This window comes from Phragmites australis, chromosome 10, assembly GCF_958298935.1.
Source record: "Phragmites australis chromosome 10, lpPhrAust1.1, whole genome shotgun sequence".
NCBI lineage: Eukaryota > Viridiplantae > Streptophyta > Magnoliopsida > Poales > Poaceae > Phragmites > Phragmites australis.
In genome coordinates, this window is record NC_084930.1 from 2,724,526 (window position 1) to 2,743,683 (window position 19,158).

The following is a 19,158-nucleotide window of genomic DNA, read 5'->3' on the forward strand; positions in this document are numbered from 1 at the left end:
GTAGACATGGTAAGCCCCGCAAGATGCGGTAGCGTGTGCTATAGACTAACAATTCCTTAAATAATATTGTTTTTCTTTCTTCTCCTTCTCTCTTCCACCTATAAAAAATTTGCTATGATAGTTCTTATAGCTAGCTGAGTTGTACAATTGGAGATGGAGATTATTTACGAAAATAAATTTTCTACAACAGTGCACCACCACCTGGATGACCACCACATGTCCTTAGTGTGGATCTCAAAACGTTGCATCTTATCCAAATAAAAAATTATCATACATATTTATTACTTGACATATATGATTAATATTAAATGGGTCTCACCATCACTTTAAAATCCGTGCTGAGGACAAATAATAGCTATTTAGTGGTACTTACACGAGGATACATTGAAAAACACTATTTATTTACTGCTGGTACCACGGTACGGCATCACCATAGATCGGACGGCCGCGATCCGTCCACAAAAAACCCGCACGGCTTCCCCCACCTCGTCTCCCTTCCAAGCCCGTTTCCACCCTCCAAACCGAAACCAGATCGAAATCCTAGGGGCTAGGGTTACCTCCCGTCCCCATCGTCCGATCCGATCCGCCATTCCGATCCACCACCGCCCATCCATGTCCCACCACGACGGCAGCAAGCCCTACCAGCCTCGCAGGGGGCCCGAGCGCCCCCCGCAGCCGGTGGCGGACGACCCAGCCGCCTTGCCGCCTCCCCTCGCCGTTGTTGCCCCGGCGGTGGACCACCTCGCGGCCGTGGCGGCCGAGGCGGAGGCGATGAACCGCTACGCCGAGGAGCAGCAGCAGGTGCACGAGCAGGAGGTGGGGGAAGAAGAGGAGGAGGAGGACGAGGAGATGGAGGAGGAGGACGAGGACGAGGCGGAGGGGCAGGAAGGCGGGGTCGGCAGAGAGGCCGTCCCCATGGACGCGGATGCTGCCGCTGCTGCTGCCGCGGCTGCGGCTGCGGCTGGCTTGCAGATGGATCCGCACGGGGCGATGGTGGCCGCGACTGTGCCGCCCATCTCGTCCAACCAGCTCACCCTCTCGTTCCAGGGCGAGGTCTACGTGTTCGACTCTGTCTCCCCTGATAAGGTCCCTCTCCTGTCCTGCCGTCTACATATGTGAACTTGCCTTCTCTGCTTGTAATCGATATGATTTGCTAGACCGGTGGGTTTTCCAATTGCTTCCGCAGGTCCAAGCCGTGCTTTTGCTGCTCGGAGGAAGGGAGCTGAACCCGGGCTTGGGTTCAGCGGCGTCATCTTCTTCGCCTTACAGTAAGGTTGGGACAAGTGATGGTTAATCTTATGCAGTGTCCATCAATTATCTTCGGAAGAGTACTAGCTGGAAGGGATGGCTCACATGCTTGTATTTGCTTTCATTCAGAGGCTAAATTTCCCACATCGGGTGGCATCACTGATGAGGTTTAGGGAGAAGCGGAAAGAACGGAATTTTGATAAGAAGATCCGGTACACTGTTAGGAAGGAAGTTGCGCTTAGGTTGGTGCCGGCTGTTTATCTTTGGCTGGGTATTCCATTTGTAATATCTGAAATGCTGTTAAGTTTGTTTTGTTGTTACTCACCAATTTTACACTGTACATTTGGAAACAAAGGTTTTTCTACCCTCTTATCATGTATGTTGTACAAAAAAGTTGTGTAGCTGATTAGCCAGTTCTCATTTTTTAAAGCTGTGTGTTCAAGTAGTTTCTGTTGTCTGGTTGCTTTATAAATCTATGCTGCTTCGAAAGCTGTGATACTAGTGTGGATTTCTTGACTATATAAGATTATGAGGTATTCTTATGTTTTTCAGTTGGTGCACAATCTTGAATACTTCTGCTTAGGGTTATACATATGCACTCTTGAGATTTACATAACTTCCTTTATTTATAGGATGCAGCGCAATAGAGGTCAGTTTACATCTTCAAAACCAAAGCCTGATGAAGCAACCTCAGAGTTGACAACTGCAGATGGCTCCCCAAATTGGGGGGCTCTGGAAGGCCGACCTCCGTCTGCTGCTGAGTAAGTTTGCAAAAAGTTACGGGTTGCTCTTGTTTTACATGTGTTTGGCATTTCCAGCAATATTTTAAGATGCATAAAAGATGTTTTGTGCAAACAAAGTGACTTAGATTCTTAGAATGATAACTATGGCTGCTGTTAAGTGTTCTATTTTATTTCATTATAGATTTGTAGATGGCATGAATTTTGGACCCATGTTTATTCTCTTAATTAGTACCAGAAAGAAGCACAATTTAAGCATCCATATCATAAATTCATATGCTATGGTTTGATAACTGTGCAGCTTGCTGGTTCACATCACAGTACCTCTATATATCTTTTCTAGCTTGCCTCACCCAGGATGTGAATTTGTAACTTTCATGATTTGCTTCTGCCATCATATCATGATATCAAGCAAATGCTGTGGTGCTGTTAGTTTGCAAAGGCTTTTTACCCCCTTCCTACACTCAAATGCTGATGAGTCATGACTCTCCCACTGGTTGGTTGTGGTGCCTTGCCACCTTGGTGGTCTTGTACTTTAGGAACTGAGCCTAGCTCAGTTGGTTAAGGGTGTGGATGTACGCCTAGACCACTCAGTTTCGAGTCTTCTTTGACGCAAATTTGGGTGCTTATTTCTTCTTCTTATTTATAATGCTACTTAGTTCCTCCTAGGTTGGTCGAGTTTTTTTGGGGTACTGTACGGAGCAGGTAATTTAAGATCAGCCTCCTGCTGACAGGCAGGATTTGGTTACTCAAACTTGATTACTTTGTTTTCTGACTGTTGTACAAGCAATTGTGATACAGACCAGACATTTTTTTGTTACCTGGTGTGCATTCACACATGCTTCTCTCTATTTTTTTGGATCTGAATTGCCTTTTTTTGCAATTGGAGTTTTTTTTTTTAAAAAAAATTATGAATTTATGAAACATTGTTTCCGAATTGTTGTGATGGCTGTCTTTGAAATTCTTTCAGATGCCATCACTGTGGTACTAGTGCAACAGCTACACCTATGATGCGTCGTGGACCTGATGGACCAAGAACATTGTGCAATGCTTGCGGCCTCATGTGGGCAAATAAGGTACTTGCGAATGCTTAGTAGTACAATTGCAATTCTAGATTTTAGTGAGCATTGAAACTTCGATTTTAACTTTTTTTAGATTGAACTCTGTAATGGACCCGGCATAAGTTGTTAGAACTGCTTTAATGTTAAGAATTAAGATTTTTGTTCTTAGTTCTTTCTCAGGTCCTTTCACCTTAAGAAGGCTACTGTACCTTTACGATTTTGTACCGAAGTTTTTATAACTCTATACTTGGTAAAGCAGTACATATTTATCTTTATTTGTATGTGTGCACTATAGTCTTTACCCAAGCACTCTTTTTGTCTGCTTTATATTGAAGAAATAAAATGCAGAGTTAAAGCAGTCTTTTTCACTTGCTATCGAGCTTGTTCTTTCTTTTCTGTATTTTAATGTGCTAACTTTAGTACAACGAATTCTAGATCAAAGCATCGAATTACATACATAGTGTGTGTACTTTCGGTTGTATGTAGTCTGTGTTCTGTGAACAAGCTTGGCATTTATTTCCATTATATTACTGTTGACTATCTGATGGATTACTGGTGGTTCATAAATAATCCATTATACGAAGTATCATGTTAACATAAGTAAATCTATTGATTGTCCGTCCATATCGTTGTAGGGCTTTTTGAGGGACCTAGCAAAGCCTCCTGTACCCCTTCAAGCTGTGCAATCAGCTCCGCTTCTAGATGGTGGTGTAAGTTTTTCTTCTCTATTCTCTGCACTAGTTTTCGACCTAATATCGGTGGGGAGTCTGTTTGGTTCAAACATACCCTATAAGCTGGAAGTGGAAATCCTTTTGACTCAGATTAGTTGATTCCTTATCTAATTTTCTGACAAAGCAATGCACCTTGCATGATCTCTGTCCTAGAGATGGTAGCCACTACTAACCAGCAGCTTTGAGCCAAATTTGGTTAATCCATGCCACTTTGATCTTTTTACCATTGTCAAGCACATAATAACATACAATAAATCAAATTATGCTCCACAACTTGAGCTCAAACCCCTGTTTCCATTTGTTTCATTCTAAATTGGAATCTAAGTTACACTGGTGCTGATTTCTGCTATATTCGCAACTGGTAACTAGTTTCGACTACTTTCGGTTGGATGTGCCAGAAATTTTAGCTACTAGAAAATTTATTGGTGGGTGCATGCCTTCACCATTTATCTTTTTTCCTCCTTAAGACTTAAATTAATCTTGGGTTTCGTTTACTGCTGATGAATTGTTAACTGTCCCCCTTTGTACTGAAGGTAGCCTAAAGTGATAGTGTTCTTAATAGTGTTTTAAGGACAGTATGACATCTATTATCGTTATCATCCTCTTCTGAACTCTCTTTCACAGCTTCCATAACTTTATCAGTATGCCTTGTTTATTTTGGTAAACTGGATGGTTTCATGCTCTGAATAAATCACTAGTTGAAACTTAGATCACTGTTTACTCTTTCCCAGCAGAATGGAAGTGCTGTAGCAGCGCCTGGCGCCGAGCTAGAGAATCCTGCAATAACCATGGCCAATGGCCACGAGTCATCGACGTGAGCAGAGTGGTGTTTGTCTCAGTGCTGGGTGACAAGCATCATCCTGGAGTGATCTCTATTGTAGGCGGTCAACTGTTGTACTATAACTTGAGTGGGAACCTGCTAGATATCGAGTACTTGGCGTCGTGTAGGTTTTAAGAGCTGCGACAGTGTTTTATCTCACGGAATCATATGCTTGCAGCCGTTATGGCTATAGCGAATTTGTTTCTTGTTTTGAGTCATGGCAGTTGAGTAACGATGAAGTTCATTACTTCAGTGCGAACACGTATGTGCTGTAGTTATTTGTAGATCTCAAAGCAGATGTTTTAGCCCGTGCATCAGCTTGTTTCACTATCCCAGTACTTCCTTGCAGTCAGTTGTGCTCCATGGCTGGTACGTATGACCTCTGTGCTGGGTGCGAGTCCTCTGCGCGATCGAAATCTTGTTAGCGCGGTTGAGGTTTCTTGTGCATTTTAGGCGTGCGAATATATATTTTTTGGTATGAATTCTCAGGAATCCGTTCAATTCCTTCAGAAATAATGCGTCCCAAACAAGTTATTCTTATAAATATTTTTTAATCGGAACACAGAGTCCATTACTAAGGATGCAGGGCTAAATCTAGCCACCACACCTGTTACATATATATATTTTTTAAAAAAATCCCAGTACAACACCAGGTGCACTCTCATCACATGCACATCACGATAGGCAAAAAGAGACGGTGTGAAACAAATTATCCGTGGAGTGAACTTTTGATCTCTCTAAGCGTTGCACCTGTCGAAGCTAAATAAATTATTCTTATAAATCTTGTTGAACAGTAATACAGTACGTATCATCATATACATATAGTGTCTGCTCGTGGCCTTATGGTGAAGGCCTAAGTGGCAAAGATTAGATCAAATTCAGGAAGGATGGGTGAAATTAAATAGATTCTAACTAGCTATAAGGAGATTAAATCTCTAAAATATTAGAGACTTGATACAAAATATACTATAAAATATAAAAATTTATTGAGCCAGAAAGCTATGATCCACCTTAGCCACGACACTGCTCCGCCGCCGTTAAACCTCCTCCGTTCCTAACACCCGATTTCTAGACGCTTCCGTTTCGTGCGCGGCATCTGACCTTCGTTCCTATCTCGCGGGTCGACCTCCCCTGCGCTTCCTTGTACAACTGCTCGACTCAACTGGATCCCTACGGCTCCAAACCCTAGCCCCACCCCGCTAATGGCCGACGTCCTCGACCCCACCTCCGAGGCGCCGCGCGCGCGCCACCCGCCGCCGCCACCCGACAGCCCTGAGGATCGCTCGCCGCCGCTACCACCGCCTCCCCCCGGCGGCCCTCCGCCGAGCCGCAAGCGGAGCCGCTCGCCGCCGCCGGCCTCCCTCCCGCCGCCGCCACCGCCGCCGCCGGTTGGATCGTCGCGGCCCCAGAGGTACCGGGACCATCACCACCGCGGCGGACGGAGCGGGAGCAGCCCGAGCCCGCCGCCGTACCGGGGCGGCCGCCGGCACTCGCCGCCTAGGAGGTCCTCGTCGCCGCCTTTCAAGCGGTCGCGGAGGGACGACGGGTACGACCGCCGCGGGGGCCGCTGGAGCCCGCCGCGGTACGGGTACGACGACAGGAGGTGAGGATTTTGGGCTCAGTCGTCCGTCGGGTTTTGCTCGGCAAGTGTTTTGTTCCTTGTGTTTACGGATCGGATGGTTATGCAGGCGTGGCTACGACTACGAGCGAGGTGGTGGCAGAGGTGGGTATGATGATGACCGGCACCATGGCCGATATCCGAATCGTGCTCCGGGTGAGGTTTCTCCCCTCAGGCGAAGTTCGATTGTATCAGTCTTCAAAAGAGACGATTTTGAGCAGCTGCCGTGCTTGTTAAGTGAGCATGGTTATTAATTTAACAACTGAAGATCTTGGTGTCAGTGTTATTATCGTGCACATTCTTGGTGTGCCTTAGTCAAAGTAGAATGTTGAGCACCTGAACATCTCTACTCCACATAGAACAGATAGGGAAAAGTGTATAAAGGGCAGCTCTTTTATTATCATGATTTGTCAAACGTTACTTCTTGTTATTGTCTCAATGATTATCTATTGACACGAGATTGTGATACCCAGATTGGCCTGATTCAGGATACGGGGCTTCCAGTGATGGTCCAGGGAACACTCAAAGGTATTGATGTAACTACTTAGCGATATACATTTATTTGCTTGCTTTTTGACTTGTTTTTTTACAGGCCACTTTGAATTTCTTGTCTTGGCAATGAACACTATCACTCTGTAGGAATCATCGAAACTTACCACCACTCTTGGGAAATTCAAATTAAGCTTTCTACTGTTAGATGCTCTAAAGCATCGTTAACGGATACAGAATCTTCTCAGAAAATTCTCCATATTTGATGTTTGAATCCAAATTGATCATTTGAGCAAAGTGAGTATGGAGTTGAAAGGGAGATATGGATAGTTTTATCAATCATGAGCATGATGTTTCTTTCCTACTAGAAGTGCAATTTGTACTTTAGATCCTAATTACTCTTATTAGCCACCAGCAACAAGCATTGTGCTCTCTTTACAGTTTGCACTACTCCCACAAAGAGCTTCCTCCCAGTATAGCACCAGTGTGAATGGAGGGGTACTTAACTAAGGCCATATTGTCTTGAGATGTCGCTGTATCCTCAAAAGAAGAAGCAGTATGTGTTTTGGAGGAAGTCAAATGGAGAATCTGATGAGAACATTCTTTATCTGTTAACAAAACCAACATGGAAGAGGCTCTGTTTGAATTTCATGAGTGGTGGTTTATTTCACAAAGTAATAAGAGATGATTCACTATCTTGTGCAACATATCACATTCTGGTTTCCTGCATATTTGCAAGTTGTTCAGTTGTTCACACTTGTTTTTGGCTTGATACCTTATTTTTGAGTGTTATTGTTGACTCCCTTCTTTTTTGGAGTGTTTGATCATTTTCTACTTGATAGAAATGTCCTAGTCTACCATGGATATTACAAGTGTTATTTCTCTATAAAAATTGGCTTGCTATATATATATCGTTAAACCAATTACACTTTCTTCGTTCTTTCTTATTTAATGTGTCGACTTGAGGGCAGTTGTTAAGGAAAAACATAAGATGACTACACGCCCTTATGATATTTGTCTTTCTTGCTACCTCGCTAGCACTGTTTTGCTATTTTTAATAGTTTTACTTTATTGTTTGGTTCGTGTACCTCTTGTTGGATTTCATCTATAGCCTACCCCAACATGATTGGGACTAAATGTTTTGTTGCTGTTGTCTTGATACCTTATTAATTTCGATTTTTTTCCTGAGCCATCCATTTGTAATTTCGGTTACCTATGAACATACAATAAATGAGATGTGGGCACCTTTAGGCTGATGTGGTCATGCCTCCCCTTGAAATTTTATAAAATCAAATAAAAAGAACTGCTTTACTCTAAAAATCAACATAAAAAGACAAGTACCATTTTGTGCTTGCATCTCCTTTCACAAACCTGAGGGTCATCTGCTGGAATTGAGAACCTACATAATAGGATCAACAAGTTAGTGATTGTGTTCGTTATCTTTGCTCCATCAGGTGAAGTTTTTTGTCTATAGGTTTTATTCAATGCTAATATAATAGTAGTAATCCATACAGCTGATTGATAAGTATAATTTGTTATTATGCCCCCATGGCACCTCACATGGTGCATCATTTCCCAAGAATCATTGGCCCTTCGCTGCTGATAATGTTTAAATAGGAACCCCATGAAAGCATGCAAATGTATATTGGATTTCATCATGTGCAATTTACTATTTTTAATTGTTTATTCAAAGTGTCTCCTTGCCTTTTAGGCTGCTAAAGCTTTATGGCAAGCAAGACATTCTCGTTCAATTTTTTTTTGGGTGGGGTGTTGGGGGGGGGGGGGGGTTGATGGGCATTGTAGTCTCATGAAGATATCGGCCAAATTGTACAAACATGTGCAGCAGTTCATTCTGAGCATCCTCATTCATCTGAGGTGAAGACCTCAAATGTACTCCATAAGTGAATGCATGCCAATAGACAAAATAGAAAATAGACTAAACACTCTCTTGTTGTTTCGTAGCATTTTTTTTGCGAAGCATATTACATACCTCTCAAAGTGCCAAAGAGGTATTCAGTCGATGAGATGTTTGAGCATTCTTGCAAGTCAATGGTGTACTGCAGCATAATCTTGCTAATAGATATACCAGATTATAATCCCCCCCCCCCCTCTCTCTCTCTCTCTCTCTCTCTCTCTCTCTCTCTCTCTCTTATACTTACATTTTTCTAGTTATTCTTTTTCCCTTAAGTTTCTGGAGCTATCCATTCTGGAAACACGAGATTGGAACATAGCTTTATGGGTTCTGGCAACATATTTCTGTGGTCTTATATGGTTATGAATCTTTCCAGGGAAGGCTTGATGACGTACAAACAGTTCATTCAAGTCCTTGAGGATGATATTTCACCAACTGAAGCTGAGCGCAGGTAATCAGTAATGAAAGCGCATAAGCGATTCAATCTTTGTGCTCTGTTTTATTTCTTACGGGCCTTTTTTTTGCCTCATTTACAAGGTACCAAGAATACAGAACAGAGTATATCACCACTCAGAAACGTGCCTATTTCGATATCCACAAGAATGAAGACTGGTATGTTTAAAATGGTTTAATTTCAGGTGCTAACTGTATACTGTAGAATACACGCAGTCCAATTACGTAACTGCCTTTTTTTTGCTTGTACTTGCAGGTTGAAAGACAAGTACCACCCAACCAACTTATTATCTGTTATTCAAAGGTGGAGTTGCATTCTGTGTGAACGTTTTCTGTTGGACTTTGGCTCTGCATATCCAGAAAACAAAACACATTGTAGTAGAATTGTTTGGGTTAATTATTTCTATACTTTTGGCAATTGACTTTTTGTACAGCTCATCTGAGTAAGTTTTTTTTTGGGTTATGCAGGAGGAATGAACGTTGTAAGGTCATAGCGAAGGACTTCTTTCTTGATTTGCAAAATGGAACTCTGGATCTGTGAGTTTGCGACCGTGTAGTTTGTGTTATGATGTTTTTTGGACTACTAATTTATTTATTGATATCCTGCTGAACAGTGGCCCTGGAATAATTGCGGGTGCCATGAATAAATCAGGAAGTGGCAGTGATGGAAATTCTGAGGATGATACAGATAGTGACAAGAGAAGAAAGCATGGCAAAGATTCCTCAAAAGGAACTGATCCTCTTTCTGGTGCCCCCAAGGCTCATCCAGTTAGTTCTGAATCATGGCGAATTCAAGCTGATATAGAACAAACTCTAGGACTTGTCCGTAAGCTTGATGCTGAGAAGGGTATTGAGGGCAACATACTGTCAAGTGGTGATCATGACAAGTCAGATGTTGAAAAATCACATATTGGATCCATGGGACCTATAATTATAATCCGAGGCCTGACGACTGTCAAAGGCCTTGAAGGTGTTGAGCTCCTAGACACTATCCTTACCTTTTTATGGCGTATTCACGGTGTTGATTACTATGGCACATCAGAATCACATGAGGCAAAAGGACTTCGTCATGTGAGAGCAGATAATAAGACTTCTAGCACATCTGATATCAGTGCAGCTGATTGGGAGAAGAAGCTGGATATTTTTTGGCAGGAAAGACTGAATGGTCAGGATCCCCTGGTCATACTAACTGCCAAGGACAAAATTGATGCAGCAGCTGTCGAAGTTCTAGAACCTTGTGTCAGGAAAATCAGGGATGAAAAGTATGGATGGAAATATGGCTGCGGCGCGAAGGCTTGTACGAAACTTTTTCATGCTCCTGAGTTTGTCCACAAGCATTTGAGGCTCAAGCATCCAGAACTTGTGTTAGAGTTGACTTCAAAAGTTCGAGAGGATCTTTATTTCGAAAATTACATGAAGTATGTATACATCATACTCTATTTGCAGCTAGAGACGAGTGCTACTGAAATTTTAGGAGGTGATGCTTATATAATCCTTTGTCTGTGAACAGTGATCCTAATGCACCAGGTGGAACGCCAGTTATGCAACAGTCTGTACCAGTAAGGACAACACACCCCATTTACTAGCTTTAATAAATAGTATGATCTACAAAGCATGGTGCTATTCTGACTCTGACACATCACACGTCAGCATGTATTTCTACTTAATTTTTAAATGAAAATAGGCATTACTTCTTTTCCGGAGGCATTCTGTACTTCTGGTTGTTTTCTGTTTAGTACTAATGATTTTGCAGGTATGATTCTTTCGTGCATTTTAATCTACATAGAAGTCCTTTCACCATTGAAGGTGCACATTGTATGGATGTGCCTTTTTGTTACTGGCCCATTGACCCATTCCTTTGGACCAGAACTCCAGTGCCACAACACTGCCATCTTGTGAGGGTGAAACATACTGTCATTGGGGAATTAGCAGAGATGTCCACATGTTGGGGGGTTTTGAATGGATTTTTAACTCTCTGCCTGCCTGGCTTTGAAAGTAAAGGGGAATGATTCAGCGTTTAACTGCCTCACCGGAACTAGGGGAGAGCCCCAACATAAAAATTATCCAACTAATGAGATCACTCAATAGTCTATAGCTTCTGGATTTGTTGTTCTTTAAAATTGAAAGTTTCAAAAGCCAAGGCCAGACAATTTCTTAGGTATAGCGTAGATGCTGCTAACGAAAATTATGTTGAATAGAGAAGGAAACCAGCAAAATTGATGTTTATTAAATGTTCAATTGCATTTCAGCATCCTTGATCCATGATCCAACTTCTGATTTTCAGGACAGAACAAGAGGGAGACCTGGTATGGACAATCGTCTGAGATTTGATGATTCTCGTAGAGAATATGATAGGGCAGAGAGAGATGGAGGCAGATATGGTAGAGGTGATCGCTCTCCTAGCCGTGATGGACCTGATGATCAGATGTTTGATGCTTTTCGTGGAAGGGGCTCCAATGCTCCTTTTGTCGCTGAATTTCCACCCCCTCCAATATTGATGCCTGTGCCTGGTGCTGGGTAGGTGTGAAGTGCATTTTGATTATAAGTCTGTTGGACTTCTAACTGTTGTGGTGCTTTTGTTTTCAGTCCATTGGGACCTTTTGTTCCTGCACCTCCGGAGATAGCGATGCATATGCTGAGAGAGCAAGGGCCGCCGCCTCCATTCGAACCTAACGGCGCACCACATGGGAACATGGGAGTGCTCGGTCCAATGCTGGGTGGTCCAGCGCCGATTATAGCTATACCTCCAAATTATCGTCAGGATCCTCGTCGTTTACGAAGGTTGGTAGTTATTTACTATGACACCAAATTTCAGAAGAAAAAAAATTTGACCATCCGAGGAAGAACTAGATAGCATTATAAATAAGAAGAAATAAGCATTTAAATTTGTGTCAAAGAGTACTCGAACCTAGGCGGTCTAGACGTACATCCACGTCCTTAACCAACTGAGCTGGACTCGGTTCATGATCCCTTATTTATTGATGAGTAAATTGCATAAAACTACAAGTATTGTGCCATTTCTATTATAAAATTATAAGTATTGTGAATAGTAACACGAAACTATAAATATTGTGTGTTAATTTCACACAAAATTCGATTTATTTAAAAAATAGTCTTATGTTTATCTAAAAATTCTATTTTTTTTTTTACATATTTTGTAATCCACGTGGAACCTATTTTAATTGAACTCATCCAAAAAGCTTGTGTAGAATTTAAATTAAAATTCTTTAAAAATCTACTTTTATAACTCCTAATAATTGTTAGGGCTTCAAATAAAATTTTACAAGCATAGGAAAATTCACTAATATTTCCTTATATGATGAAATAATTTTTAAAATTATTTTCATCTCTAGGTTATATAGTGAAAAAGTGAATTCTTTTGTAAATATATTAAATGGAGCACATAAATAGAGCATTATAAAGGAATTTACTTTTTTATCATATAACCTAGGGCTGAAAATAATTTTAAAAATTAATTCATCATATAAGAAGAATATTAATGATTATTTCCCCATATTTTTAGGATTTTATTTGAGGCCCTAATAATTATTAAGAGATTTAAAAGTAGTCTTTTGGAGAATTTTAGTTTAAATTCTACATAGGTTTTTTTTGGTGAATCCAATTAAAATAGGTTGCACGTGGATTATAGAACACATAAAAAAGCTATGATTTTTGGAGAAACATAAGACTTTTTTGGTGAATCTAATTAAAATCGAATTTTGTGTGAAATCAGTGCATAATACTTGTAGTTTTGTGTTAGTAGGCATAATATTTGTAGTTTTTTTTGTTACAAATGGCACAATAAATACTTGTAGTTTTGTGCAATTCACTCTTTATTGATTTTGCTCACACTTGTGTTAATCTTGCTGTTTTGTAATTGTGAAGGCAAATTGTTCTCTCGGCTTGAATCTAGCTTGCTACTGCATTTTTTTCTTACCACCTTGCAACTCATCCCTGAGACCCTGAACTTGGTTGCAGTTATAACGACCTTGATGCTCCTGAGGAGGAAGTTACTGTCCTTGACTACAGAAGTTTGTAGGCTCCCTACCATACCAGCAATTTTGCCAGCAGCTCTAGCATCTCCAGATGCCCCAAGGTTTTGCGGTACCCTATTAGAAAATTTGGGTTGTATTCTTTGTACGGAGGCAGAGGTGTATGGTCACGAACAAGTAGATCAATTTTTTTAGGTGACATGTAATCTATTTGATTTTGTTGTAACTTAAATCGGGGAAGTCTCAGATTTGCTTGGGTTTGTTGACCTGTGCGACGTGCCCACTCTGCAGGTACAACAAACATTGGATAATTGCTAGTAAGATGCTCGTGCGTTGCTAAGATGCCTAATTTCATCCTAACACTAAAATTTTATTCAACGTGATTATTCTCCAAAAGAAAAAGAAAGAAAAAAAATACTGAGATTCTGATGTAAATGTGCATATTAGAAGATCAGAATCATGTTTAGATTAAAATGTAGACATAGTGAACTGGGCACTCGACAAAAATGTTTGCATGTTGCAACGAAAGCTAAATTTTTTCGTAAGGTATTGATTAAGTGCCATGAGACATAAAACAAGCTGATGTTTGCGCATGTGTCTTGATAATTAATAATTGATTTTTTAAATTAGTTATGATAAATAATCATTGAGTCTAGTAGAGATAGGGTTTGGCATGTACCTCAGAACTACTGCAGTTATCAATTGCCAAATGTCTTGTTGGCAGTTCCTTCTACGGCAATGGAATTTTGTAGCAATATCAAACTTCTCTATCGTCTCTGGCAATCTGGGAGGAGTGGTAATGGTCTCTGTAAAAGATGACAAATAACGATCAGAAAGATTGCAAGGCATCTCATGTAGTGTGATTTAGCATATCTGAAATCAAGTTACGACACCTCTGAAAAAATCAAAGAGATCTCAAAGAAATGCACCACTAAACAGCCGAACCACAAGCTTGTCTCTAAAATCCCAGGACGCAGCATTTGAAAAATGCAAATGAAAACAATTGACGAGTGCACCGTGCACCAACCGATGATTCTGATTACAACCAAAAAGCTGGGTCCTTGCCGCCCTGAAATGCCTCCAGATTTCCATTGGAAAGGTGGAAATTAGGGTTCCAAACTGTCAAAAAAATCTATCGAAAAACCAGCTCAAGAGTTGGAGATCGAATCTCATGTGTCGCCCGAAATTTTAAACTGGGCTGGAAGTCGGTTAAACAGCATAGATAAAGCCCATATAACATATGACCATTTTGTCGGCCCCAAACACAATTCAAAGGATCGATTTCGTATCACTTGTAAGAGACGGCCCGTGTAACATGAACAATGAAACGGTATGATTTCGGCCTGTGTGTGGCTTGTGCACAATGAAATATATTTCGACCCAAATTTCAAAAAAGAAATGTTTCGATCCAACAGCCTACCGACAAGTCTTCCCTCCAGCCACATCCTCAGAAGTTGGACAAACATGACATTCACCACACATATGGTCAGGATTCTGCATCTTGGCTTCCACAAAACTAAGCTCAGTATGATAGTATTACTAAGCAAAATAACACAATACAACTAATGCAATTGTAAAATTGTCAAAATTCGATCTGAAGGTACAAACATATGGTATTGGACTCTAGAGGAGCAGACTTCTCACCTTATTCGGAACCACCGCCCGCAGCATGCGTCTTGTTAGCGCAGTAGCGCTCCCTTCTCTGGCCTCTCTTCTGTGTATGTTGCAGAAGCTAGCTATCACACCTGAGCTCTCTCTATATGGAACCCCTTTGAACGGCGCTGGCCATTTATTTATAAGCAAGAGTAGAGGGCAGTTCCATTTGAGACATGTTACGGCAACTCCCTCACTGATCTCCTTTGCACTATTTGTTTATAGTTACATGCTCGTACGTTGTAACAGGAGAAAAAAATTCATGAGATAAAATAATTGATGGGTCAAATACATGCATTGCAATATAATAATAGTCAATTTGACAACACAGAGTTAATTGATATATAAGTTCTAGCAATATAGAAAAGTAATCAAGATCGCACATACAGATTGAACTTCGCCCTTTATTCGGTGCAAAAATCATCATGTTTCACAATTTGATCAAGTTGAGGATGCCAATGGAGAAGTCCACTTTTTTCTTCAACCTCTTGATTGAATGAAACCATGACAATACAATTCCTCTTCTATACAAAATTTTCTTTTTCAGATTACACAACTAGGCCTTTATTGGGCCGTGGATGGGTCAAATTTCAGCCGGACTGTTACTGTTTGTAAATTAAGAGCTCTTTTCAAGGTGAATAGACTGCAGGCCCATTTGGCCAAAGCCTCCCTAGAGCTAGGTTTTTTTGGCTGCTCCGGGTTTCCTAGCGGCATCAACGGGTGCGATGAGCATGTGGCGAGCCTCCCCCATGAAATTCGCTGCACCATCTGCATGAAAAGTGATGCACAAAGTAAGAGCCACCCCTCTGCAACGAAAGTAATATATAAAGTAAATGGAAGAGCTTGGATCCCAGCTTGGATGGTAGTTGGCCTTGTAGTCTCACCATCTAGCTTCCTCTGTCCCTACGTGACGCTGCCCTGGAGGCCGAACACTGTCATCACCGATCTGGCACCCGAAGCCGATGGAAGGAAATTATGTAAGACTCTTTTTTGAAAGATTCAAAAAAGACCCTCTCCTATATCGTTCATTTCCAATCCAACAACCTAGCGCAACACATATGAGATTAGAGAAGAATATATGTTATATATAAGAGGAGGTCTATATGTGAGACAAGATCTCGTAGAATTTCTTTCCTAAGACAGCGTACACCAAGCTAGAGAAGACATGTCATCAGTCATCCATCACGCAGACCATGAGAAGCGAAAAAGGTGGAAAACTAAGAAACAGAAACAACCGCATGGATGGAAAAACAAAAACTAAAGATCAATGCACATGCATCCATCGGCAAGAAACCAAGAAAACGACACAAAACTATGAGATCGGTCAGGGCATTGGCCACCTCATACCTGCGAGATTCGCTGCAACTGCCACGATATGAAGCTGCTGGTGCCATATAAAATCATTTGATGTATTCTGCATGTACCCTTGCTGAAATTCTGATGATAGGTGACCAGTCATTAAATTACACAAAAATCATCAAATTTATTCAAATATCACATGTACACTTCATGAACGAGTATGTACATGAGAAAATTCCACTAAAATCGATCAAAATACGTGCACTTTTTTGAATCAATCTCATGAATTTGATCTCAGCCAAAAATCTATACATAAATGGTTACTAATGAACAAACAAAATATGTACACAGAGATTCTAATATGTAGACATGAATAAAGGAGAACATGAACTGTAGTGCCCGAATCACAAAAAAAATTCTATTCTGTTCTGCATATGATTGTGTCCTCATCACCTGGATCGCATAAATCTCATCATGTATAATATCTTTACGAGGAGGATTAAAGCTGCCGAAACAGTCAACAATCAAATATTCAGGGGTAAGCGAACTATTCAACGGGAGCTGAAAATTTACACAAGACAATATAGTTGACCGGTGAAACACATGTATTGCTACGGAAAAAGAATCAATTTGACAAAAAAAAAACTGATTGATATATAAGATTTATAAATTCTAGAATATAATTAGACTACAGACATCATCAACACAAAATAAGGAAAGCATCCAGCAGCCAGGTAACACGAGTCATGCTATTCACACTCCTTCGGACAACAATTTTGCTTGAAGTCCATCCAACAGACAATCAACGGCAAACCGTTATTGCCCATAATCTCTATAGAAATATATGTGACAAAATTCACAAACAGTAGTTGAACGAACTAAGTTTGTGCCTGCAAAAATTAAATTTTCTATCAGAAATATGACATCACATATAAGCATGGTATAATTAGTAGAGATTAATTGATAAATAAGCAATCAATACCATCAGAAATATGACATCACATATAAGCATGGTATAATTAGTAGATATTAATTTCGTTAGTCTTGCAGATGAACTGGGTTAACACAAATTCATCATATACATTCAGAGTTTTAGCATTCATAATTAAGTACTGCAAATTCACATATACAAAATTAGAACCACTATGTATAACGTCCACTGAAAGCTAAAAGCATCTGCAAGACTAACGAAATAAAACCGTGCAGTTGCACGACTCCGATCAGAAGTGAATCCTCCCAAGCTGAAACTGACACACCACATCCTATACTTCAAAGTTTGCAATCCACTTAGTAGTCAGAACAATACATTATCAGTGGCAGGCAATCGAAATGTTCGACTCAATGTTCTCTTACGAGGTAAATATGCACTAAATACAATATTGTTGAAATTGGATCATCATATAAGAATGAGGAGCAGAAGGAGGATATGAAGGCACAAAGAACAAACCTGAGACCTTGTCCTCCCACCAGTAGATGAACCTAAGGTTGGCGTCATGCTTGTCCATCTTGTAGAGCTGGTGCTTTGCCACCTCCGATCCCAGCACGGCGCCAGTGAGCGCCCCGAATCCAGTAGCTAGCTAGCACAACACCTGCAGGCAATATCACAATCATCCATCAATCACATCTCGATGAGCAACACCAACAGAGGTCAAGATCGAACAGGAAACCCCAAAAACAAAATAGCCGCAAAAGCATCAATCCATCGTACCGTGTGGCGCCTTGGAGTACCTAAACACGACGCCGAGGTAGGCACGCTTTCTTTTCTTGTTCATCCTCCCTACCTGCGACCTCTTCTTCCGATGCTACCAACCATGAAGGCATATACATTATTTCTTTGTTGCGCTTGCTGTTAGCCCTACTGGACTATCAATTCGGTTGTCGGTCTCAACAATTAAACTATTAAACATCGTTCTTCGTCTTATACACTGAAATCTCCGCTTGCTAGCAGAGCTGCGTGTGAGGGCAAACATGGCAGATGCGCTGTTTGTTGTTCTCAGAAAAGTTGCTCTTTCTCTGGGAGGAGGAGCACTGGAGAAGACTGGCACAGAGGTGGTTGAAGCAGCACCGATTTTGACAGATTTTGAGCATAGCATGAAACAAATCGGACCCCGCCGATAAGGACGGTTTCCGGGAAATCTTTGACTGAAATCATTCGAGCGAATTTTAAAATTTGGATGAAATTCGGTGAAAACTCTAAATCTAAGCAAAATTTGTCCAAACATATTGGATAACGAGTGTTGCCTTCGCCGATAAGTAGCCCACTACCACACTCCACGCCTAGGCTCCCTCCCACCCACTGATGGGGGTCAAATCCACATCTCATGTGCTTTCAAGCTTATTTTCAAAAGTGGGTAAATACCGTAGCCTTCCGATCGATATGTAGTTAGCAATGATAAGTGCTTATAGCTAGATGTTTAAGGAAAAAAATATTAAGTATCTATGTAAAAATTATACACCTTCTGATTATAAATCTAGATCATTTTAGCCTACTCAACTATTCTCTAAATATAAGTCATTTTTGAACTTCTATATATTTTTTTCTCCTTTTCTCCCTTCTTAACCTTATTTAATAGATACTAACATTTCTCACAAATGAATGAGTTATTTTTTTCCACGTAGAATAAATAAAGTGCAACAAGTTCATTTGATATACTTTCTTAATCCTTGTGCATAAGTCAAAAAAAAATTACATTTACAATCAGAGAGAATAATCTTTAATATAAACAAAGACTATATGTACTTAAACATAATTAACTATTTTGTTAGTACTAATATAAGCAGCGGTGCTCCTACCTAGTGCAGTTAAGAAAAAAAAACTATTTTTTCTATAAGCATCTCCTCTAAACACCTCATTGTACACTCTCTTATATAGGTTTGTTTTGTACATATCCAGTAAAAAAGCTAAACCATTGAGGTTAACATGCAAGGCAGGAGACAGGGGGGGCATCTCCATTCTCCACGGCATGTGGCGCGTATCTGCCAACGGCATAAGCCGGTGACTCCAGCGCCAGGCTACGCGCAACTCCCTCAGAAGTTACCAATTGCAATGCCGTCTTTCATCTGCAAGGCAAACATATGATTTTCGGTCAAGCAAGAAACATTGAAAATGTCTACATCTGGCGAAGATTAATGCAAAACGTGG

General features: G+C 40.8%; 2 protein-coding genes across 3 annotated transcripts; both read left to right on the top strand.

Annotated features, from left to right (window-relative positions):
* The first annotated feature begins 481 nt into the window (after nt 1-481).
* LOC133931389 (GATA transcription factor 20-like) lies at nt 482-4,914 on the top strand. Of its 2 annotated transcripts, none has more exons than XM_062378260.1 (7): nt 482-1,086; nt 1,187-1,273; nt 1,378-1,490; nt 1,881-2,009; nt 2,959-3,064; nt 3,685-3,759; nt 4,512-4,914. In XM_062378260.1, exons 1-7 carry the CDS (start codon nt 613-615, stop codon nt 4,596-4,598), a joined length of 1,071 nt encoding a protein of 356 aa, XP_062234244.1. In that variant the 5' UTR covers nt 482-612; the 3' UTR covers nt 4,599-4,914. The 2 variants fall into 2 exon arrangements, with proteins under 2 accessions (XP_062234244.1, XP_062234245.1); XM_062378261.1 differs by having other exon boundaries at nt 4,515-4,914.
* Nucleotides 4,915-5,353: 439 nt separating this feature from the next.
* LOC133931388 (serrate RNA effector molecule-like) lies at nt 5,354-13,332 on the top strand. Its single transcript, XM_062378259.1, has 12 exons — nt 5,354-6,203; nt 6,289-6,374; nt 6,692-6,746; nt 8,996-9,070; nt 9,157-9,231; nt 9,329-9,376; nt 9,541-9,609; nt 9,687-10,490; nt 10,583-10,631; nt 11,357-11,589; nt 11,659-11,853; nt 13,051-13,332. The coding sequence occupies exons 1-12, from the start codon at nt 5,803-5,805 to the stop codon at nt 13,109-13,111; spliced, it is 2,151 nt and encodes a 716-aa protein (XP_062234243.1). The 5' UTR covers nt 5,354-5,802; the 3' UTR covers nt 13,112-13,332.
* Nucleotides 13,333-19,158: the final 5,826 nt, after the last annotated feature.